At 36.5% G+C, this 22,989-nt stretch overlaps 1 protein-coding gene across 1 annotated transcript in view; it reads right to left on the bottom strand.

Annotated features, from left to right (window-relative positions):
* Positions 1-22,989, bottom strand: part of LAMA2 (laminin subunit alpha 2) — a 458,292-nt gene that overhangs the window by 170,106 nt on the left and 265,197 nt on the right. The window contains exons 15-19 of the mRNA XM_087817608.1: positions 21,194-21,305; positions 16,462-16,515; positions 16,164-16,277; positions 11,795-11,922; positions 4,859-4,945 (exon numbers count right to left, since the gene is read on the bottom strand). Coding sequence (XP_087673734.1) covers positions 4,859-4,945; positions 11,795-11,922; positions 16,164-16,277; positions 16,462-16,515; positions 21,194-21,305 — 495 coding nt within the window. The remainder of the gene's footprint in view (positions 1-4,858; positions 4,946-11,794; positions 11,923-16,163; positions 16,278-16,461; positions 16,516-21,193; positions 21,306-22,989) is intronic.

Below are 22,989 nucleotides of genomic sequence, written 5' to 3'. Positions count from 1 at the left end.
AGGGGAGGGGAGGGGATGGGGATGGGGATGGGGATGGGATGGGGATGGGATGGGATGGGATGGGATGGGATGGGATGGGATGGGATGGGATGGGATGGGATGGGATGGGATGGGGAGGGGAGGGGAGGGGATGGGGAGGGGAGGGGATGGGGAGGGGATGGGGATACGGACAGGGATAGGGACAGGGATAGGGACAGAGACAGAGATAGAGACAGAGATAGAGAAAGAAAGAATAGCAGAAGTGGAGAGAGATAACAATGAGAAGAAGAAAGCAACATTGGTGAGACTTTATCCCACTCTACTCCTTCATTTCTTCAACAACTTCTGGCTAAAATCTGTGACGTGTGTTTCCATTATATATGGACTGAAAATAAAGCTTCAATCTCCCAAAGCAAATTAGAAAAGCTCTTGCTTTTCCCCTGTCCTGTCCTTCCTCAAACATGTACTGAGCACTGATATATGATATTAATATAAATAAGGCACGATCTTTATACTGCTGTTCGTGAAGAAGAAAGACATACTTAAAAATGTAGCACTGAACTTCTAGAGATAAGCAAATACTGTCATGGAAGCATAGAAAAGGGCAACCAACTCAGACTAGGGCTGATGAAGGACCCTTTCAGGATGATAGACTTTTAAGAGTTGAAGTTGAGCAGGCCGAGGAATGGGATGGGTACAGTATTCCAGGCAGGGGGAAGAGAATTGGCAAAGGCACTGAGTAGGGTGGCTGAAGTATAAATGTAAATGGCTGAGCAATACTTCTGTACTCTTATTACCTCCCATTTGTCCGAATCAGCTAAAGACTGAGGGAGTTTGCCTGCTTATATTGTACCTTTCCGGAAATTAGGGGAAAGAGAGTCCTCCCTGGGCATATGCAGAAAAATGAAGACATAATGGGCACAGCTGGGCATCCAGATGCAGCTCAGCATGTGTACTGGAAAGAAGAGGGCACACTGGATTTGACCCCCTAATCTGTCCATGGGCTGAGTCCTTTTGTGCAGTGTACAAACTGTGAAGCCACATGAGCAGCCCTTTGAACTCACATGGCATCATGATTTTGCTAATATTACTATCAAGTAAGTATAAGTATCTCTCTTTTCTTACTTCTGCAACCCCATTCTGTGCATGCAGGACTCAAAGAAATTGAGACATGAGTAGAATCTCACCAGCACAGTGATCAGATGACAATTAGGCTTGATTCAGAGTTGGGCATTTCTGAAGCACAGAATATCTAAATGGATTTGGGAATTAACATTTAAAAGACAAAAAGAACTTCTTTGACACTGAATATGAATCATGTGGATAAAACTGTCAGTGAATTTTCCAAATATTAAGCAATTAGATTCAAATACCTTATGCATTCTCAGTAATGATTGTGAAATTAATCTTAAATTTGCCCTCTCTCCTCACCTAAGAATGAGTTGTTAAAAGTTGGCCAGGCAGGAAGGGGACAGGGTTTAAGGGTCCGTGTATCTCATTAAGTTTCATGTGGTCCTGTGGATCCCACTGGGTGAACTCGCCCCAGCCTTTTTAATAATGCCTTTCTCTGTGGTGTGTGATATGTTGCTGAGGCTACAAACTTATTCTGAACGTAGTTTAAAGTCCAGTAGAGCAGGTGTCATCAGCACTTAGTTCACTTTTTGCTCCATGTTCTTACTTTCTCTTGATGCTCCAACACTTACCCCTTTTTGCCTTTCTAGATACTATCTCCTTGTCTTTCTATATTTTCTTCTCTTGTCCAGATGATAAAAAACTAGAATCTAAGCAAAGTGTCACGATAAATACATCATCCTTGACTCTCTTCTTATTTGTTTAAAGCATTCCCCAGAGGAAAGCAGTGACATCTCAAAGTATCAGTGCTTTGGCTCCAAGAGAGTTTCCCAAAATTCTAACTAGAGTTCTACATGTAACAGAATAGCAACCAATATTATGTTGTGTCTTATTTTGCTATCCTTTTTTTGATGACCTTTTTCTTCATTTTCTCAATTCAAGCACTAAGGCCATCTTTGTACTACATGGTAGAGTGAAGGGTCCAACAGGCTAGAAAGCAGGAACATAGGAATCTTCTGCACTTTAGGCTCTGAAAGTCATCATTTTTATGGATGTGGCACCTCCTCCTGCAATTCATCCCCAAAGAGAAAATGGGATGGAGATGGAAAGGCAGATGGAGGAGTAGTGGTGAGAGTAGAGGTGCTGGTGGGTCCCAGTATGGAACGAGAGCAGCAGAGTGAGTCCTGTGCCTCTCTGAGTGGTATGAAGAGTGGATAGAGTTATTAGACCTGGAGGGAAAGGTAATCAAGTGGTCATGGAAAGTAAGAGGTCAGCAGAAACACACTTGGATGAATTACTCAAGGATACTTGGCCCCACCATATGTTCATTGCCCAAAATACACACACAGTCACACACACACACACACACACACACACACACACACACACACACACACACTCAAGCACTCAAGCCTTTTGGTACTAAGTAAGCTTGTTAGAACTTGGGGTCAAGCCTAGGAAATGGGGAGGAGAGGGAAAGAAATTTATTTTTTAAAAAATTGAGATATAATTGACGTATAACATTATGTAACTTTAAAGCTCTCACAGCTCCTACCAATGGCTAGTTAAATATCAGAATAGTAATTAAATTGAAGTAAAGAATGTAATGTTATAAATCCTGTCCCCCTGAGCTGTGCTCTGAGATGCATTCTTGCAGTATTACAAAACCAGGGACTAGATGGTCACATAAGACTTGAAAACTGTGAGTTTAACAAATTGAACAGATTTCCTCACTCCAGGACACGTCAGAACTTTTAACGTGTTAATAGGTACTCCCCAAGCTTACGTGATCACAGAATTCTATTCCAAGAACATCTACAGCTTGGGAAACACTGCTTTGGTTTCCAATGCAGATTTTATGTAGATACGTGTGTAACCTGATTACAGCAATCACTTACAGAATGGTTTTGATGGCAAGATTTTAGTGTCTCCTCCTTACCCTAACCCTTATTTCCTTCCCTTCCACTGAAACTCACAGATCTCAGAAAATGTTTTTCTTAAACATTTTTGGGTTCAACTAAGGGATGTTTTTGCTTATATAAATACAGAGAAATGATAAACCCTAAATATTCTTGGAAAACACTAATTCAAATTCTTGCTAGAAAAATATACTATCACTTCCTCTATATAATAATAATTTAAGATTATTTTTGGCTGAAAAACTTGAATTGGAGATAAGACATGCCACGTGATATGCTACACATATATGTTTCCATCTTTAATTAGATTAATAAAGCTTTTAGAGAGGAAATTATGCTTTTTATCAGGTATTTCTCTTCTTGGTGCTTTTTATTATTCAGATTAGAATTTATTCAGCCATTCTCACTGGCATTAAAGATGTGAGCTGCGTGAGGGCAAGGACTATATAATGCATCTATTTATATGCTCTGTCTAGCCCTGTGCCTAGCACATGGTCATCGCTAAACAAATGTTTTTTAAATAAAATGTAAGATTTGAAATTGTAGATGGTTCAGAAACTATTGTCTAACATGTATAGAAAACACGGAGTATGAAGCAAAGCAATATAAATACATCAGAGACTATGCTCACCTATGTAAGTGGATTTGATGGCTTTGTATGACAGAGCAGCTGTCATTTTCCAGTTGCTAAAAAAAAATAATAATAATAAAGGCTGCCTATCTTCAGCCTGAGGATGTGTGTCTGTGGGGTGGGCATTAGGCATTTGATGTAAATCTGTCTTGACAATGACATGTTCTGCTATTATCATAAGTAATACACACATGTCCTCTTTTTTAAAACACAATTAAAGACCTCCAGGTTCTCGATTGCAAGTAAATCCTTCTTACTTCAGTTCTGTTCTTCCATTACTAATTTACAGATGCTGGCACACTCACAAATAGTACTTGTTGCTGCTAGGAACTGTCATTGGCACTTTGTCCACAGACTGCTGGCCGCTGGCTAGATGCTCAGGGAGATTGGCTCCTGCTTTGTTTATGCACCCTGGCTGAGACAGGGGTGATGGCTGCCAAGAGGACAGGCAAAGATAGGCAGAAATAGCCCTCCGTGGCGTTAGCCCTGGTGAGGGGGTGAAAACAGGTCATGTCCTTCCCTCCCCCTTCCTGCTCTCCCCAGCAATGGCAGCAAAGGCTACTTTCAGGGTTAAAACCAGAGAGGCGCTGTTGTTTATCAATGGGGTCAGGGAAGAATTTTGTGCCATTTTCATACTGAAACTGAGATCTAGAAGAATCTTTTCTTCAGAAAGACTCCAAGAGGAAAAATAATCACACAGATTATATAAAATAATATATCTATGGTTCCACAGCAAAACAGCCTAGTAAAATCAACAGGAATTAAAATATTGGCTTCGAAGTACTCACAAGAGGATATAAATCATGATAATAAATTACATTTTATTTCTATTTTCAAATTATATTTAAAGTAAATTATGAACCACTTGCTGAACTATGAACTACACATTTAAGCCGCAATTTAAGGACAAAAAGCTAATTATGAAAAATAAATGGTGCCAATGTAGACAGTAAGATAAATCTTAAAGTGCATGACTTTCCACTTGAGCAATGCTTTCTCGAAAGATTGTAGGTTAATGCTTAACCTTTAAGATTAAAACATTAATCAAACATTCCCTGAGTGAGTGGAGATTTACAGAGCAATTTCTAGAGAATAAATAAACTATAAAAATATAATGCATTTGTTGGACAAGTGCAGTGAGGAACTTTATTTCATCTCACTGAGTGTGGCGGCGGATGGTGCAGAGGATGATAATGCCCGTGGTTTTATAACTCCCAAGGTAGAAATCATTTCCAAAGACAGTGCAGCCCGCGCTTACCTCTCGCAGCGTGGTCCTGAGTACCCGACAGGGCATTCGTCACAGATCAATCCAAGACTTCGGTCTAAGTGGCACGTCGGGCTAAAGCTATGTTGATGTTGTTGGGGAACAACAGGAACAAAGAAGAAGCACATACACAAAGTCATTAGCGGCATATTTTCATTTCTCTTTCTCCAATACTGCTGTGACTAAAGGGTACAGGCTGGTCATTCTCGTCTCACAGACGGAGATTAGGGTCTGGCCAATTGAGGATGAAATGACACTGCTATTTCTGCAGACGTGAATATAGCCCAGTAGAGAGCAATATCCCAGTGACATGTTATTAACTGACTTTTGACTGTTCTGGGTCTGTGATCATCAGTAACAAGTGGGACTGCACTGTTCCTTTCTAGGGATTTCCCAGGCCTGACAAGATACAGCCTCATATTCTTTCTCTCCAGCCAGATCCTTCTGAAACTGAAGCCTCCCAGAAGAAGGTTAGAGATTTTGGAAAACTCAGTGGATGGTAGTGGAAGTGGTGATGGCAGTGATGGTGGTCGTGGGGTTCCTACTTCCAATACTGCTAACAAAGGTATGTGAATGTGCGCGTGTGCATGTGTGTGTACAGGCTGCTGCCCACATGTACTCATGGGCACACTGTTAACACAGAAGGTAGCTTCCAAAAAGCTTTCACAAGAGATCCAGCATGCATATCCTGCCTACACTTATAATAAAACCGAAGGAACTAAAACAACCGTTCCCGCTCTCATCTTCTGGCATGTTCCCAAATTGACCTCTCTTCTGGCACGTATTTCCCATGTGGGTCTGAAGTAACAGAGTTGAGCACCAAGCCTAAAACCAGCCAAGTAACTGTGCGTTAGCTTTAGCCTTCCACGGCGTGTTCAACTGCGGCCACACTACTTCTCCTTGTGAGACCCCTCTCATGCGTGAACACTTACACCAAGATTGACATGATGGCTCTCTCAAGAGCCATCAACCATTTCACATTCTGCGAGTTCTGCTGCTCTGCCATTTTCAAAGGAAATGCCCCCAATTAATCTTTCTCCCATTATGTCTTCCCTAAACAGATTTATTTTCTATTATATATGACAGGACAATTCAGTAGAGGCTTGCTTGATGGCTAAATGAATTAAAGAGAGAACAACAAATTAAACATCTCAAGTCCCGGCCTTGTTCTGCTCCTGACACTTGCATGGCTTTGGAACGCTTTCCTTACTGGTGCAGATCAGAGAGCTGGTACTATTTTGAGTACTGTTCCTCTGGCTTAACTCACAGTAGCCCTGCAAAGATTTATAACTGTAATTTTTATAGAGTAGCAAGCTATCAGAAACAAGTGGTTTTATCATATTAAACATTTCATCCCGGTGGAAAATCTAAATGAATCTGTTGACCTAAGGGGTGAGGGGAGCCTGGCCTGTGATATCTTGAGTTTACAAATATTATCCAGATAAAATATTTCACATTAAGGGGTTCTGGAAGCTGCCATAAACAGCAGAACCAAGACACATCCAGCCTGTGCTCTGTGAGAGAACTATCTTTCAAGGAGTGGCCTGTGGTTTGCCACCTGTGATCCCACGGGGGCTCACCGTGGGTGATTTTCTTGGCAGGAGTGGGACCGCACTGAAGAGAAGAGGCACATGTAGAAATGAAAAGAAACACGGTTTTCCCCTTCCTCACCCTGTGGTTTGTTATTGTTTTCAGACATAAAAAGGAGGACTGGATTTTGACAGATGTCTAGAAGGTGTGCAGGCCCTCTTTTAAGGCTGGCATTCTGTAACTGTCTCATCATCTCAAGGGAAGGACTCTAACTAGAAGCCTACATTTCCCACCCAGGTGGACTATAGTGATTGAAAGAAAACCACGTCAATTATTTTTTAAAATCCCAAATCTGTTTATCATGTCATGTTAAAGGTGCTTGACAAGGCTACTGACACTTTAAACTATTTATAAAATAGATTTGAAACTTCAAGTATACTCATGCATTGCATAAAACCGATAGAAGTAAAATGCTGTCAGTGACAACAGCCAATACATTTTTTCAGGAAAAAATTAAGCAATGACCATAATATATTAGATTTAACTAGCTTTTTACATTTTCAGAGCGATTTTACAAATAATTTTATCGCATTTTCCCCAAATTTTATGAGGAGCTTGGGGCAGGCATAATTTTTCTTGCCCAAGATTATGGCCAGGAGAATTCAGCATGGGATCCAAGGTTTCTGGATTCTAATCTGATGCTGCATTCAGCCTACTTGTAAGAACTAAGTGTGTTTAAACTTTTAACCATATAACTATTTGACAGGATGCATTTAAAATAAAATGTCCTCGTGAAATATAACTGTTTTTGTGCTTTAATGTTCTTTAATCAATATAAACTGAGGCTATAATTGAAGATACAGTTATGAAGACAGTGGCATTCAACACTAAAAGTAAACTGAGAATGAGCAATAAACATGGAAAACGAAAAAATGTCCACATAATTTGGATTGTCAAAGCAACAACTTGACCTGATTTTGGCCAAAATATGAAGCTAACTCTTCTGTGAAAGAAAGAGGGAACTGTAAGGTCACTGTTGGCTTTGAGTGAGTCCAAGCTTGTGACATTAGCCCTGTACTGGCAGAGCGAGTGTTCTGCTTCCTGAAGTATCTAGTCCACGCCACAGAAGACACAAGAGACCCAAGAACAGCAACGCTTTCCACAAATAGGGGGAGGAAGAGAAACTATTTTTGGACTACATAGTAAAGATCTACATATGGAAATAGCTTTTCTTAACAGCTGAACATAGACTTTTATACTTATAATGATTAATTTATTAATAGATATATATATGTATACTTGTATGAATATGTATGTGAATGTATGTGTATTTATTTATGTAAATACACACATGTAGATACAATTAGCTTTGCTCCCAAAAGAATTTAAATCTACCTATCAACATATGTACATTAAGATAAAATGAACCAATAAGGTTAAAGACAAAAAAATGCTAAAAATAAAATAAAATTAAGGGTATATTTAGAGCGCAAAATTCATTTTGCAAGGTATGCTCATTTGATAGTGGCAGGTCAAAATATGGCCTTGAGCTGTCTTACAGCGATTGCAAGAGGGAACGAATTACCTCTTGGACTAAGATGTGATATGAAAGAAACACTCCGTTCGTCACCGGCATAACATTTCTGTCTTAGGGCGGGACAATAAGGACATGCTCTGTGTGTACAGATACAAGAGGGAAAGAGAATTCCTTTTACCTAATTGCAACCTGGAACACTTGGGTGGGGGGGGGGAAGGAGACACCAAAGGGACGAGACACTGTAAGGGTGAGAAGAGGAGAGGGCTGAGTGGACGGGGCGAGCGGTGAAGGGAAGACTCATTTACTTCATGATCTCGGTTTGGGCCACATGAAGTTTTGAAGTTTCTCCATAAGTGTTTTCTTCTTTCAGTTCAGTGAATGCTGTTTTATATATTCTTAGGAGAACCAGTAAGCAAACACCTATTTAATTATCTGCAAGTACTATCTATTGATGTCCATAATTGGGTTTTGTACTTAGAATTAGGTTATTTTCTGTGTCTTTGGATACTACATTTCTCTAAACACAGGTTTCTCATTCTACAAAGTGAGGTAATATGATCTACCTAATAAAGCCTTTCATGCTAAAAATGTATGAACAGACTGACGAATCTCAGAGGGAAGGCCGGGGTGGGGGAGGGAGGGAGATTAGTTGAAGAACTTATATGCGTAAGTTCATAACCCACGGCCACAGACAATAGAGTAGGGAAGGCCTGGGGGGCCGATGCTGGATGGAGGGGGTCAGTGGGGGGAAATGGGGACATCTGTAATACTTTCAACAATAAAGATAAATTTTAAAAAATGTAGGAAAGAAACTCTTAGCACGGTGGCACAATAAATCATAGCTGAGATTTAATACTTCAAAATGTTTTGCTAAAGTAGGTTGATTTGTTTAAATTTTAAAGTATTTAGTTACTCATTAAATAATTAAACTTGCACTTTCTTATCCTGCTCTAGTTCTTACATTTGAGTTAGCTTAACCCTGCCAAACTCTAGAGTCATTTTTATAATAAACTTTTACAATTTGTCTAATATTAAGCCCTATTATTTTTTTGCTTTTCTTCAATGTCTCTGAAATTGTTTCTGTTTCTATAGCCCCACTGGAAGAAGCATAGAGAGGTGAATATATGGGTTCTAATATTGGTTCTGCCACAAGCAAGCTGTAGGATCACGATCAAGTCATTTGATTTCTCTGGAGTTTAGTTTTCCCTTCTGGTTTTGGGATTAGTAGGATATATCATACTCACCCATATGGACATAAAACTCTATGTAGGGAAGTGCTCTAAATTATCTAACATACTCTAAAATTTCTAAAGAATGCTGTTGAATGTTTCCTTAAATTTACCTTTGGCCTTAGAATATTATTAGAGAATAATATTTTCTATTAGAACTACTAATTTTAACAACAATAATTCAATGTGGCCCCTTTAGTGAATCCAAGAAACAGTAGAACTTATTGAGTGCCTGCCTTTTGTCAAGCCTTGTGTCAAGAATATCTATGATTTTATTGTGTAACTGATGAAGATCTATGATTATAATATCATCTATTCAAACACATTCTGAATGTTCAAGGGCAGATAATCGTGTTTCTTAATATAATATTTAATCTGTAAGTTATGTGATGTCAGAAATTCATTAATATAAAACATTTGTAATATTTAAAATTGTATTTGCTTCTCTAGAGATAAATTTCACTACCTAGTTACAATCTATAGCTAGAATGTATACATCACCAAAATCAGAAGGCTAAGCAAAAAGTGGCCACTGTAAACAGTTGATTACTTTGATATATATAATTTAAATATTATATGCTTGTCTGTATTCATACATCAGAATAAGTATAGCAATTTATCTCTATCTCCATACATATTAGTTTTATTTAGCAATACTATGTAAGAAATTCGGAGCCGAAATGCTTGTGATGTATAGGATTTACGATCAAGGATTAAATAGATAAATTACTAAGGTAAAACCATTACTAAGCTTTAATTTGTAGATTAAGGTTGCAACAACCTTTAGCTGATTTTTTTCTTAATATGATATTATACAATCATATTCATATGTTCATATAAACATATTCATATTCAATATATTATATTTAATTTATTCCTGAGTCTGTGACCCAGGTTATAGCAGTAATGACTGTTTAAAACTTTTTAAAAGGAGACTTCCCCTAAGGCATTGCATCCCATTACTTAGTGATTTAAAAAAACAACACAGGTTATTAGATTTAAATGAATTTTTCTCATTATAATTGTACATTAAACTATGTTAATTTTCCAAGTTGCTCTAAATTTAAAAGACTTTATAACTCTGAATACACACTTCTAGGATTTTAAAAATAAGTGAATTATTACTGTTCCCTCTTTCTACTATGAAAATGCCACACTTAAAGCTGGAATTTAAAATAGGTTACTGCTCTATTCCCAATTCTACTTGTAAGGATAAGATTATTACTTAATAATTTAATAATAATCATGTACATGTAGCCACTTTGAAAAGTGAAGGATCTTTAAATACTTGGTGTAACTGATATAGTTATTACTGAATTTTTATTATTTTTTTAAATCAAGAAATGTATAATTATACAAAATTGGAATACAGAAACTTGAGGAAATAGAATCATTGGACCCTGGGACCTCAATCCCTTTGGCACTGATGAATGTGTCCTAACGTTTGCTGACTTTCTTTTTTCTTTAAAAAACATTTAGAACCCATTTTAAGGTAGAGGCATAGTAAACAGAGAAGGATGGGCCATGAATGCTTACAATTACACTAAGTTCTCTCCCTAACAGCCCCTCTGCATTTATAATCACATTGGTCAGACTTGAGGATGAATCCATAAAGTCTACATATTCAATTAATTACATAATTCCAAAAATGTGTTAGGCTAACATTCATATGGTCCTAGGAATGGCCAGCCCTGGGATTTCCGGCCGATTAGTGCAGTGCAAGTGAGTGGACAAACGCAGTCCCTCTGCTTTGTTCAGTGAAAGGGAGTGTTGGGCAATGGGGTTTGTGTATATTAGATGGTTCTGGAGAATTCCTCCAGCCATAGCGAATGGTTTCTCTGTGGGGTGATCTAACCTCACAAATACACTAGAGAGCAAGGTTTGTGTCATATTATGGTCAACATAAGCCTGACTAACCATAAATTGTGAAGGAATTTAATTTGTTCTCCTATATTCATTATTTTCTTCTTCCACGACACCTTTGGTTGCCAAAGGATCTTCAGTTTTGTGCCCACCCAGGCTCATGCCCTAAATTCTGGAAATGATTTGATCACTAATATACATTAACCCAATTTCCCATTTAATTGCTTTTAATGTTATCACTTAAAATGCAGCGTGGTTGTTAAAGTCCTCAATGTAGACTGTAGACGAAGGAAAGCACATGGACTTAAAATTCCAACTCTGATATTTTCATATTTTATGACTCTGAGCAAATTGCTTGATAATAGTCAGTTCTTATTTTGGGCTCACCATGTCCAGTCACTGTTTTAGGTGCTCTGTGTATTTTAATTTACGTAGTTCTCACAACAACCCTGTGTATGTGTACATGTGGGCATGTGTATATGTTTATACAAAAGATATCTGTTCTTTGGAGTTAGTTTTGAAATTCTATTTGACTTCTATCTTTAGATACTAAATCACCAAAACTAGAGCTAAAGTATTAAAAATTCTGTAAAATTAATAGTGATAACTCTAAATATTTTATATTTAAAAAACCTCATATTCCATTACTGAGAAACTTGTGTATATATTTATTATTTATTTATGTGTGACAAGAGAAAGGGTACATTCAAATAAAAATGCACTTACAGAACTGGATGCCCAACTCATTAGAGAGAGAAGTTTATTACTCACTTATTTGATGGGATATTGAGTGGACAGGTACAGGGCAGGCAGTCTTCAGAGGTTCCTTTAGTAGGATCTCCATAGAAACCAGGAAGACATTTATTGCAGTATGGGCCACCTGTGTGATCCTTACAATTCTGAGAAAGAAATGCACATCAAAGTTTATTATTTTGGTCTCAAGCAACAACATGTTACCAAAAATAGGTCCACAGAGCCATTAGACTGTTCCCTGCCAGGAACAATAATTTTCCACATTAAATGGTCAATTTTACAGCTGGGAAATAGCATTGGAAGTTAATTTAATATCGAACTTAGAAACTACACGCTAGTTGCAGCATATGCGTACTTACAAAAATATGACAGAAATTCATTATACTTTTTTTTCATAATGCAAATCTTATTTCCTTCTTTCCTAAGATTGTAATTTTTTTCTTGAGGAAATACATGTGATTGTTCATGCATGTGTAAGTATGTATAGTCATAGAGCCTTAATAAAATATGTTCAATGGAAACTGTAGCTGATTCTAGATTAAAAAATCAATTGTTCAGCTTAAAACTGCTGATTTAATGAGAACTGTGGCTAATCATACTAATCTTCTGGGACGACAGCCCTCTTACTTCAGAGATTAATTTGGACCTCAGTGGACTCTGATGAATTGCACAATGCATTAATGTATTACATCTGTGAGGAGCTTGTTTGACATATGTTAAACAATGAGAATACTGAAAAAAATTGAAATATATTCCAATGTTTATTCAAATCACAAGGCACATAACAATTTCCCTTAGACAATTTTTAAAAAACTAAAACTGCATTTTTCTGTCAATTAGTAGTTATGGAACCCATGTCCTTTTCAAAAATAAAAAGATAAAAATAACTTATATCTTGATTTCTTCATGTTAATTAAAGTACATTTATCAATTCAGACTGTGTTCACAAAACTCATCAAGACTGGTTTAAAGGTGAACAATCTAGTTAATCAAGCAAAGGAATTGTCTGTAAAGCTCTGATAGCACAATTCGATAAATTTGTATCACGTTTTTGCATCATGCAGACATAACTCACTTCTTCAGTCTCCAATGCTACAATAAAACATATCTAATGCCTATTAAATATCACATAGTGTGGATTCATTATGACTAAAATACATTTTTTATTTTAAAAACATATAATTTATAATTTTTCTCATGTTAAAAAGAGTTCATCAGAGCTTAGGGATGTAAAAGCTTTATTTTTATGATCAATAACCAAATAGGAAATAGCTAAATTATAAATTCATTTTAATCTAAAGTAACATTTTAATCATTTGGATGACCATTGGGATAGCCACCCTAATTTACTGAAAATTCTGAATTATTATTTACTTCAGTATATTTTTAAGTATATTTCAAAGAAGCTCAATTTTAATTACATTTAGTAAGTGGGGATTTAATTTAAAAACACACACACAAGTACACACATTTGAACATAGTTTGCCATGTTCCCCGGGGAGAGAGACAGATTCTTTGTTGAGTAGAAGATATTAAATTAAAATCTAATCGTTTAACTCTCTGAGCCTCTAGCTTTCATTCTGTAAAATGAGGGAGCAAAAGCCTATGATTTATGGAGTTCTCAAACTCTGAAATCCCATGACAGTTTCACAACCCCAAGTGAAGAGGTAATTCTTTAGAATCTGGTGATACTTGAGAATAGTTTTTTTCTTTGAGGTATTTTAAATTCTGTCTTAAATTTATTTAGTAACCCATTTCCAAAGATAGAGGTTAACTTCACTATCAACAGTTGTCTCAATAGCAGCATAGTGGGATGGAGTGTGCAGAACATGGGTCAATTTGAAGAAAAGCTTTCTTCTTTATTTCATCTTTGTGCCTTTCAGTTTTCAAGGTTAGCTAATGTTGTCTATTACCCAAAAATTGTATGCTTTTTGCAAGGTTCTTTGCATATTGCATAATGACACAATCAAAATTATATCTTCAAAGACTTAGGGGTTTAAAAAAAATAAAATCATAAAATTGATCGTCTTAACCTTGTTGAAAATGGTATTTCTAAAGCTTCACTGAAAACCTGAACAGCCCAGAGACCCTGTTATTTTTTAACTACTGATTTAGAGGAAAAATATTATGTAGGAGCTTCTTATATTTCCTATTTTCATATTTCATTTCATGGAAATAATAAAATTAATCTTAAAACTCAAGTGTTTTTGGTATTTTAAGTATAAAGTAGCCTTTGACAACAATCTAATGGAAACCAAAAGTATAAAAGATGAGAGGTTCGCTCTGATTATTTCACTCTGGTTATTTTTACAGGTGTCCCACTACAAAGGTGCTTTCCAAATGTCTGTTCACATCACATATCACAGGAACAAGGAGAAGGAGAGAGTCAGCAGTCTTCTCACATGGCTTTGGCTTCCTGGGTCACTTCAAATGGACTTTGAGTTAAAATGATTTTTTCATATAGGCCCACACTGTAACAGAGGTCTGGGTTTTGATCTGATATCAAAATATATTTCAGTTAATTTCTAATCAGATTTCAAAACCAAGGTACCTAAAAAGCAGTTTATCTGTAAATTTTGTAACATCCGTTTAATGCTAGGGAAAAACATAAATAATAAAAAAGAAGCTAATGTGCTGAATTGTAAGAATGCCCTTGATGTGCAACATTCAAATATTTTTCTCTTTGTCAATCATATCAGAATCAATGTGCTCAGAATGGGATATCAGCATTTAGTCTAAATACCATTATAGACAAAGGTCAGTTGAAAGTCGCAAAAATTTCTTACATGATCACCTATTTACCAGCTACAATGAAAAACCCAAAAAACACCAGAGCCTCTTTATCATCAGGATCTCTACAGTTTCCCCAAGTTTGCCTCTGAAAGTGGGCTCCTATCTCTCTGTTCATGAAACAGTCAATAAACTACATTTCATTAGTAGAAAGCCTCAAATAATCATTGCTCCCACCTTTCTCCCTCCAAAAATTATGCTGAACAAAACTATTTTATTCTAAAATAAAGACTTCCGTTCTTAGAAATATCACAAAGCCAAATGGGCAAACAGCATGATTTGACTTAATACTAATGTATGCAACAAGAAATATTACCTTTGGGAACATTATAAGTCTGGTACCATGATATACTTATTTTTGTCTTTTTAGGTTTAAGTAAAGCAAATCCTTATCAGTTTTAGGCTGAATATTTCCTATTTCATGTTAGTGAAGTATTTAAAGGTAACTCAATATTTTTCCCAAGGCACATTTTTAAAGTCTTAAGGTATAATTTAACATCAAAATCACTTAGTCTTGCTATTCATAAAAATGCCATTTCAAAAATCCACTGCTCTACAAATTAAGGCTATCACATTTTATACTGCAATGCAATGAAACAAAATCTTATATAGAGAAAACAGAAAGAACATCAATAATCCTACATGCCAAAACACATTGAAACAAAAGCCCTGAATTTTCATTTTGGATTTTACCCAGACACTTTTAAGTGGAAGAAAAAGGGTAGGAGGTGGGATGAGCAAGAGAAAGAGAGACCATTAAGAAATACAGAGAACAGAGTCTGCCCGAAATTCTACAGGGAAATGAGAGTATGATATCTCCTAAACTGGCACTGGTTCAAATCGTTTCTGCAAGACTATTGAAATGAGAAGCGTTGTTTCAAGCTTCATGCCATGTCAGACAATATAAAACTAACGTGCCCTCGAGTTAATCAGAATGGCCTATTCAGTGTAATTCTCCAATCCATAAGCCTTCTTAGCAGGATAGAAAGTGTTTTGCTCTTTGTAGAGCTGTTTTTCTTGTAAAAGTGTAGATTTAATTGTAAGAGTAAACAGCTCTGATGAATATGTGTTGCACATATTTATTATTTTTAATCTATATACGATGCCTTGTATTTAGTGAAATGCTGACATTTTGAAATAAAAATACATGCAGTATGCTCTCATTTTCAATGTTAAAAAAACAAATTGTGTCTATTACATCAGTTATATTTTACTTTTCATGTTATAGGGATACAAATCATTTCCTGTTACAGAAGTCCAGTCTATTTTTGGTAGATTTATGGAAGGGATTAAAACCACATATATTCATGGTAGACGTGTACCTCAGTCATCAGTTACACTCTATTTTGATGTATCTGATCCTAATTCAATTTTTAGACTAATATGAAGAAACGCTTACTCCACTGATGCCTGTTATTCAGGGTGAGCGCATATGAAAGAGCATTCTCAACTTCCAGCTCAGCTCAATATAAAGATCTCTGTCAAATCACTTCTTGACTCAAGTGTTTAAGGTCCCAAAGGTAGTGACTGAACCACAGGGCCCGTTGAGCTGATTTCAGCTTTGTCAGTCAGCATCCGCAAAGAAGAAAGCTCTTACCAGGCATTCTCCGGTGATGTCATCACAGGATTCCGCGTGACCAAAGCACTGGCAGGGTTCACAGATGCCACCAAAAATAGTGCCGTTAACTCGTCTGTGCCTAGGCCAGCAAGACTAAAAGAAATAGAAGGTTTCAAGTCAGTCTCAGGAATTTTTTTTAAAAAAATTGTCTTTTGTCTTATTTTGGATAAAGAAATATATTTAGGCAGCAAACTCAACAATGTGCTTGTCAAAGCTTTGCTATTATTGAAACATTGCTGCAGAGCTATTTCTTCTGACATTGGAGCTTCGTACTGACCTTAGCGTTACTGGCAGGTATGAGATTAGAGGAAGCATTAGCTTGGTGTCTCTTCTGAAATAGCAAAATAAAGCAGAGATATAAAGAATTGAAATGTGACAGTCTCGAAGTAAAAAGCACAGACAAAAATAGATGGAAAAGTGCTGAAAAAAAGAAAGCAGCCGACATAAAAGGAGTCTTAAGAGAATCTTAGCCCTACCTCAGCATCTAATGTCATCCCAGGGAATGTTGATTCTCTGGAATGCACTACCTTTTCCACATACAAACTGCCCTTAACTCACTCACTTTCAGAAAAGCTTTGCAATAATTTGGAAGGGAATGCCTGCTCTTACATTTGCTCACATACACCTCTAACTTCTACACACACATAAATCATATTTTTCATTCTCAGTTTCCTTCATCTTATTATGTTTTCTCAAATTTACACAAAATAGTCTATGATTTATTTACCATATATCCCCTTGATATTTTGTTTTATGTTATTACTCTACTAGAACTCTTGTATTCATCATTCCTTTTTTAAAGGATGAAACAATTTATCACATAAAAACAGAATTCTGATTAAAAAAGGATATTTGAGTCTCAGAGTACCTGTATGTCAGTGTCAGCTCTAAGACCACCATCATCCTTAATTAATTGTCCCTTCTGTGGAGGTTACTACAAACTGAATGTGATACAACGTAAGGGGGGGCCAAACACTGCAGTCCTCTAGGAGCTTATGATCTCCCTCAAGTTATAATTGCATTCTGTGGGTTATTTACTTTATTTCTGGATGGTTAACTAAAACATAATATATCATGAAAAGACCTTTTTTTTCCCAGTTGAAAGTGAAAACAAGAGAGAAATCACTGAGGTAATAAAGTATATAGAATTGTGCTGTGTATTGTTAGAAACGTTCCTTCTGCCTCAGGACATGAGGACCCTCAAATCTGAACATCGATAACAAACATAAAAAAAAGATGTGCCGATACCTCATATCTGAAAGAAAAGCAAAAGTAACCTTCCTCTTAATTTGGGCAGAACAAAAAAGGTGTCAATTTTCCGGCACCTAATAATTTCTTCCCATTAAAATGTTTGCTGCCCTATAAATTCATTAGAGAAGAGATTTCCTTCTGTAATATATATTTATAAAAACTGGGATGTGACATATCCAGAAAGGGGTAGAAATTAAGGATGTTGATAACAGGGACATAACTGATTTAGTTCTGTTTGGACAAATAATCATGGGATTGTCATTAATAAGTTTTATTTCTTTACTCTGCGAGTGTACAACTCATACTAAATGCTCTTAAGCTGTATTCCATTAGCTATTGTCTTCCCAATATTCCTTCTGTGCTGTATCAGTAACAGCTTTCTTTCTATCGGATCATTATTATCAGCTCAAAAATATAGTCCAGTGTCCCCATCAAAAATTAACTAACTGCCCTGGCTGGTGAGGCTCAGTTGGTTGCAGGTCATCCCACGCATCAAGAGGTTGCCAGTTTGATTCTGGTCAGGGCACATGCCTGGGTTGTGGGCTCCAACCCTGTTGGGGGGGGGGGGGTAGCTGATCCATGTTGCACTCACAGTGATCTTTCTCTCTTTCCTTCTCTCTCTAAAAATCAATAAAACAATTCTTAAAAAAATTAACTAACAGAAATAGCAAAAATGACAAAATTATTTCCTCAATATCCCATAACTTCCTACCTGCTTTTCTTTTCAGTAAAACATCTCTAAAAAATCTTTCTCACTCTCCTTTTATGCTGCTTTTATTCCCTTCTAATCAATCTTGTGCTTCCACGACTCAATTAAAACTGCTTTTGTCCATGTCACCAAATTTCAGGTAGCCAAATCCAATGGACAATTGTACAGCTACATTTTATTGGACCTCTCATCGACATGGGTTTAGTCGATTCCTTTCTCCCTCAACACCCTCTTCTTGTACCTTTCATGACATCCCAGTCCCCCAGTGTCTGTCCTATCCCTTTGCTGACTCTTCAGCTCTTACCCCACTTCTCCTTGTCAGGAGTTCCTGGGGACTTAGTCAATTATCTCTTTCTTTATCACACTTTTTTCCTAGGTAATTTTATGCAGTCCCACGGTTGATGAGGTTTTCCAAATACATACCTCTAGACCAGACAGCTGTTCGAAGTTCAAGACCTGCATATTCTAAGTGTACATTGAAATCTATACTTCACAGGTTTCTCAAACCTAGTATTTCTAAGATGGTCTGCTTGTTTCACCTCCCCTCTAGCTATTCCTCTCCTAGTCTTCTTCAGCTCAGTAAATGGCATCACACCCAATTCCTCCAGCTGGTAACCTGACTCATTCTTAAACTGTTTATCTCTTTCAGCTTTGCTTTGGCAGGTAGTCTCTCATAAGTCCTACTGGTGTCACTACCGAAATATAGTAGAATAAACATATCTTTCTACATTGCCTGCCATTATCCCAACACAAACCATTACCTCACTACCCTCTGCCACACCAGCGTATCAACCATTCTCGCCCTCTATGACATGTCTTCATCACCCAGTAGTTATAACAACTTTTTCAAAAAATAGAACTCAAATCATGGCACCACTCAGCCTAAAGCCTTCCAGTGATTTTCCAACTGCACTTAGAGTAAAATCCCATGAATGCAATGGTCCCAAGTGAAATTAAAGAGGACCATTTCATAATGGAGTCGTTCGATTTGTTTCTGCCAATTTAGCATTAAGATATCACTGGTCTTTGTAGTTCACTCAGTTCTTAAAAGATATGTGGATATTAGTGAAAACAAAGCTAGAGTGCCCAGCCTCATGAACTCAGTAAAAGAGCAATTAAAATCAGGACAGGATAGGAATAAATAATAGCGAGTCAAGGGATAGGAAGTTTTGAAAAAGAAAAGAAGGAATCATTGGAGGGTAAGGGAATGTGGAAGTCTGCAAGAAATCTAGAGCTCCAGCATTCATCGGCTTCTGATTCAATGAAATTATGTTGTGGACTTCAAAATAACTTTATCAAACAATTATTGTATGAGAGGCACAGGAAGCTTTATGACCCCTCCTCTTCTTCTTTTCTGACTCCTCCACACTTGAGCGTGTCTCTCTTCCTACCCCATTATCATTATTTAGCACACAATTTGGAGGTTTTCCACTCCAGGATACTTTCTGTGACATGTCTCTCCATTGGCATTGCTCACCTCTTTGACTGAGTATTGCATTTATGTTCTGCACCACTTACTGGTCTCTTAATTATATAGTGCTGTGATTCACTGTTTCCTAGGTATTTATTCTTTCTCCCTAAACAGATTGTTAGTCTTTAAGGACAGGGATTATGGTGTAATCTTCTTGATAATCCCCTCAGCATCTAGTGCATAATTTACCAAAGCCCTTAATAAATATTTTTGAGGAGAGGAAAGAAGAAACAAAAAGTTACAGCCAATTAAATAATTTGAATATTCAGACAATTTTATATTCAGTGGGCATTAGGAGCTTGCATAAAGGTTGATGAGGAATACTGAGAATTACTAATGTGAGAATAAGCATTAAAGCGAGAACAAGATCAAGGTATTTATTATTCCAACTGAAACAGGAACTTAAAGGTTCAAAGAGACCTTTCTGTTTGAAATAAAAACTGCTCTGCTCTTAATAAAAGAATACATTTCATCAAATACAGCACGTATTTTACATGGAAAATCAAATTTGCATTGACACAGCTAATTCATTTCCACCGTTATTTTTCTCTTCTCTACGTGAATTTTAGAAAAGTGAGTACTTTGATGAATTACATTTAGTTTTACGCTAGATAGGTAAATCTGAGTCCAGTTAAAGACACTTTTTGTCACAAATATGAATCTAAACCCTGTGTATCCTCTTGAAGCATGTGTTATATCAAAGCACAAGAGAGCAGGCAAGGCAATGCCTAGAGTCTTTCTATAAATGGCACAGTGGGTAGTGTGCTGAAGTGGAACATCTTGGCACACGCAAATGATTTCTTAAAGGCTTCACTTTTAAAGGATGTAAGCTCCCATTTATCTGCAAGCCATGTTCTCTATCAGGACATTGGTGTTTGCAATTTTTGACCAGTTTTCATGTAAAATCAATTTTCAAACTACCTAAAGAAAATATACAGAAGCAAATAAAACTTACCTTAAAATGACACACTGGTAGTAAGTAAGAAACATTACTATCATTATAAATCTAGAATATTAAGACAACAATAAATATCTCAAACTTTAGTTATTAAACAAATCAAAGATCAAGGTATTTCTTCCATATATTATGTTCTTGATATTTTAAAGATAGTGTCCTTTAGACAAGCGTGACTTTCCTGCATTCTTAGGAATAGAGTAGAGAAAGAGTGTGGCACAAAAGATTTAAAAAATGGAGAAAAAGTAAAAAAAATAGTGATAAATTTCTCCTAAGTATTGAGGTGGAAATAAAAGGGAAATACTTTAATACATATTCTGCTATCACTCATCCTATTTTTTTCTACTGATTAAATAGGGAACAAACACGAAAACATCAGATTTTCATCTACAGTAAGGCAAAATACCTCAGAAAGAAACATAATTTCAAGAAGACATTGTGTGAGTTTCACTCTATTTGAAAGCTCTGACCTTTTGGCAGATGTTCAGGTCCCTTCTTTAAGTAATATCCTATCATTTGTGCAATCTTTGATGTAAAAAAACGAGACTCTTTTTAGACCAGTTTATTGAATGAAGTGATGAAGGAACTTAGACTGCACTGAGGCTATACCCTTGCGAACTTACTTCACAAGAGGACCCAGTGTACCCCGGTGGGCACTGGCACACTTCCACAGCTGACGCAGTGCTTCCATCCGTAGGATAGGGAACGGCAGAGTCAAGGCCAACAGAGCTCAGCCTGAGCAGAGGGAAAAAGAGATGGTGAGTAAGCAAACAAGCTCCTAGGTATTATAGAGCTTGGGGAATAGTATAGTAACAATGACGTCAGTATAAGCAAATCACCTGTGTTAAGAAAGAAGGCTAAGGAATATCCAGGACTTGAAGCTCTGGCCATTCACTGTATTAGGTAAAGTCTGCCTAGTAAATAGCGTGCACAACCCCTACCACCGTTATCTGCTGAAAAGATATGAGAACATTCTTGCTCATTTCTTCTTTTTTCTTTTTTGGCTGTGTTTTGATTTCCTTGTTTTGGAGATAGTTTGAAATCACATATTTGAAAAGATTTTTAAAGCAGGAAACATTCATTTGACTGATTTGTGTTAACATTTAAACTAGAAAAGCAGAAGGAGACAATAGGAATAAAGTAGAGAAAGAATACGGTACACAGAATTTTAAAAAATAGAGGGCAAGTGAAAAAGTTATATTCAGTCTGAGTCATTCAATGGAAAGAAAAAAGGAAGGAAGGAAGGAAGGAAGGAAGGAAGGAAGGAAGGAAGGAAGGAAGGAAGGAAGGAAGGAAGGAAGGAAGGAAAGAAGTTTGTTATTTTGGTTCATTTTTTTCAAAAATAAATCTGTACGTTGGTATTTAAAAGTCAAACATTCTCAGATGTTTAGCTGAGTTAGTTAATTTGTTCTGGGCCTAAATGGCATTCATTGTTCTCTGTGTCTATGGGTCTCATTCTATTAGTACTTCTTTACAGTCTGGTGATTTTAGCAGAGTGATTTGATATCACATTGTATTTGTGCAAAGCTAGATTGGCTAAATTGAAAAATGCTGTTACATAAGCCATATGCAGTCTATTGTGTGTGCGTACCTCCTTCCAAAAATTAGGTAAATGATATACATTTGCAATTAAAATAACTGTTATTGGTGTCTTATTGGCTTTCCCCCATTTCTTAAATATAAGACTTTTTAAAAACTTCATCTTTAAGAACACAAACTCAGGAGTCAGACAGACCAGGGTTCACACCCTGCCTCTGACATTTGCCAGTCCTTCATCTCTGTAGGCCTCATGTAATGGAGATACTATGAGTCCATACATCATGAGTTTGATTAAAGGATTAAATTAAAGAATAAATATAAAGTTCTTGATATAAGTTATACCACATGTGGGTGAGTATTACTTAGTATGCTTTTCATATTCTCATTGACTGTAGAAATAGGATAGAAATGACTAAATGAGTAGTGTAAGATATACTATTTGTATCCCCCAGACTAGCTTTTTGTTATTTTAACTAATTAAAATAAATTTTAAACTTAAGAACACCAAATTAAATGACTGCTACTGATGCATAATGATAATACTGTGTTTTAAAAATGATTGATAGACCTCTGTATCTCATAATATGGCATCCTTTAAGCACACAAAGGATGCAACTGACTTTTGCTATGTATGGCATGAATTTTTTCTTCATTTCTCAAGAGTGAGTAGATTTTTATTGGTTGACAATTCATAATTACCAAAAAGCTTGTGAGTTTTTGGGAACATACACGGTAATCAAGCCAGAGAACAAAGCTCATTAAATGTATCTTCAAAAGTGACAACCTTTCACAAAGGTGTAAGCTTTTCAGCAACAAGTTTCTAAGTCTTTATTGCTTTTACCTCCACTTTACAAATCTTAGACCTTTGATAGTACCTGGA

This window comes from Miniopterus natalensis, chromosome 5 (assembly GCF_054644295.1).
Source record: "Miniopterus natalensis isolate mMinNat1 chromosome 5, mMinNat1.hap1, whole genome shotgun sequence".
Lineage (NCBI taxonomy): Eukaryota > Metazoa > Chordata > Mammalia > Chiroptera > Miniopteridae > Miniopterus > Miniopterus natalensis.
This window is presented reverse-complemented; position numbering and strand designations above follow the sequence as displayed.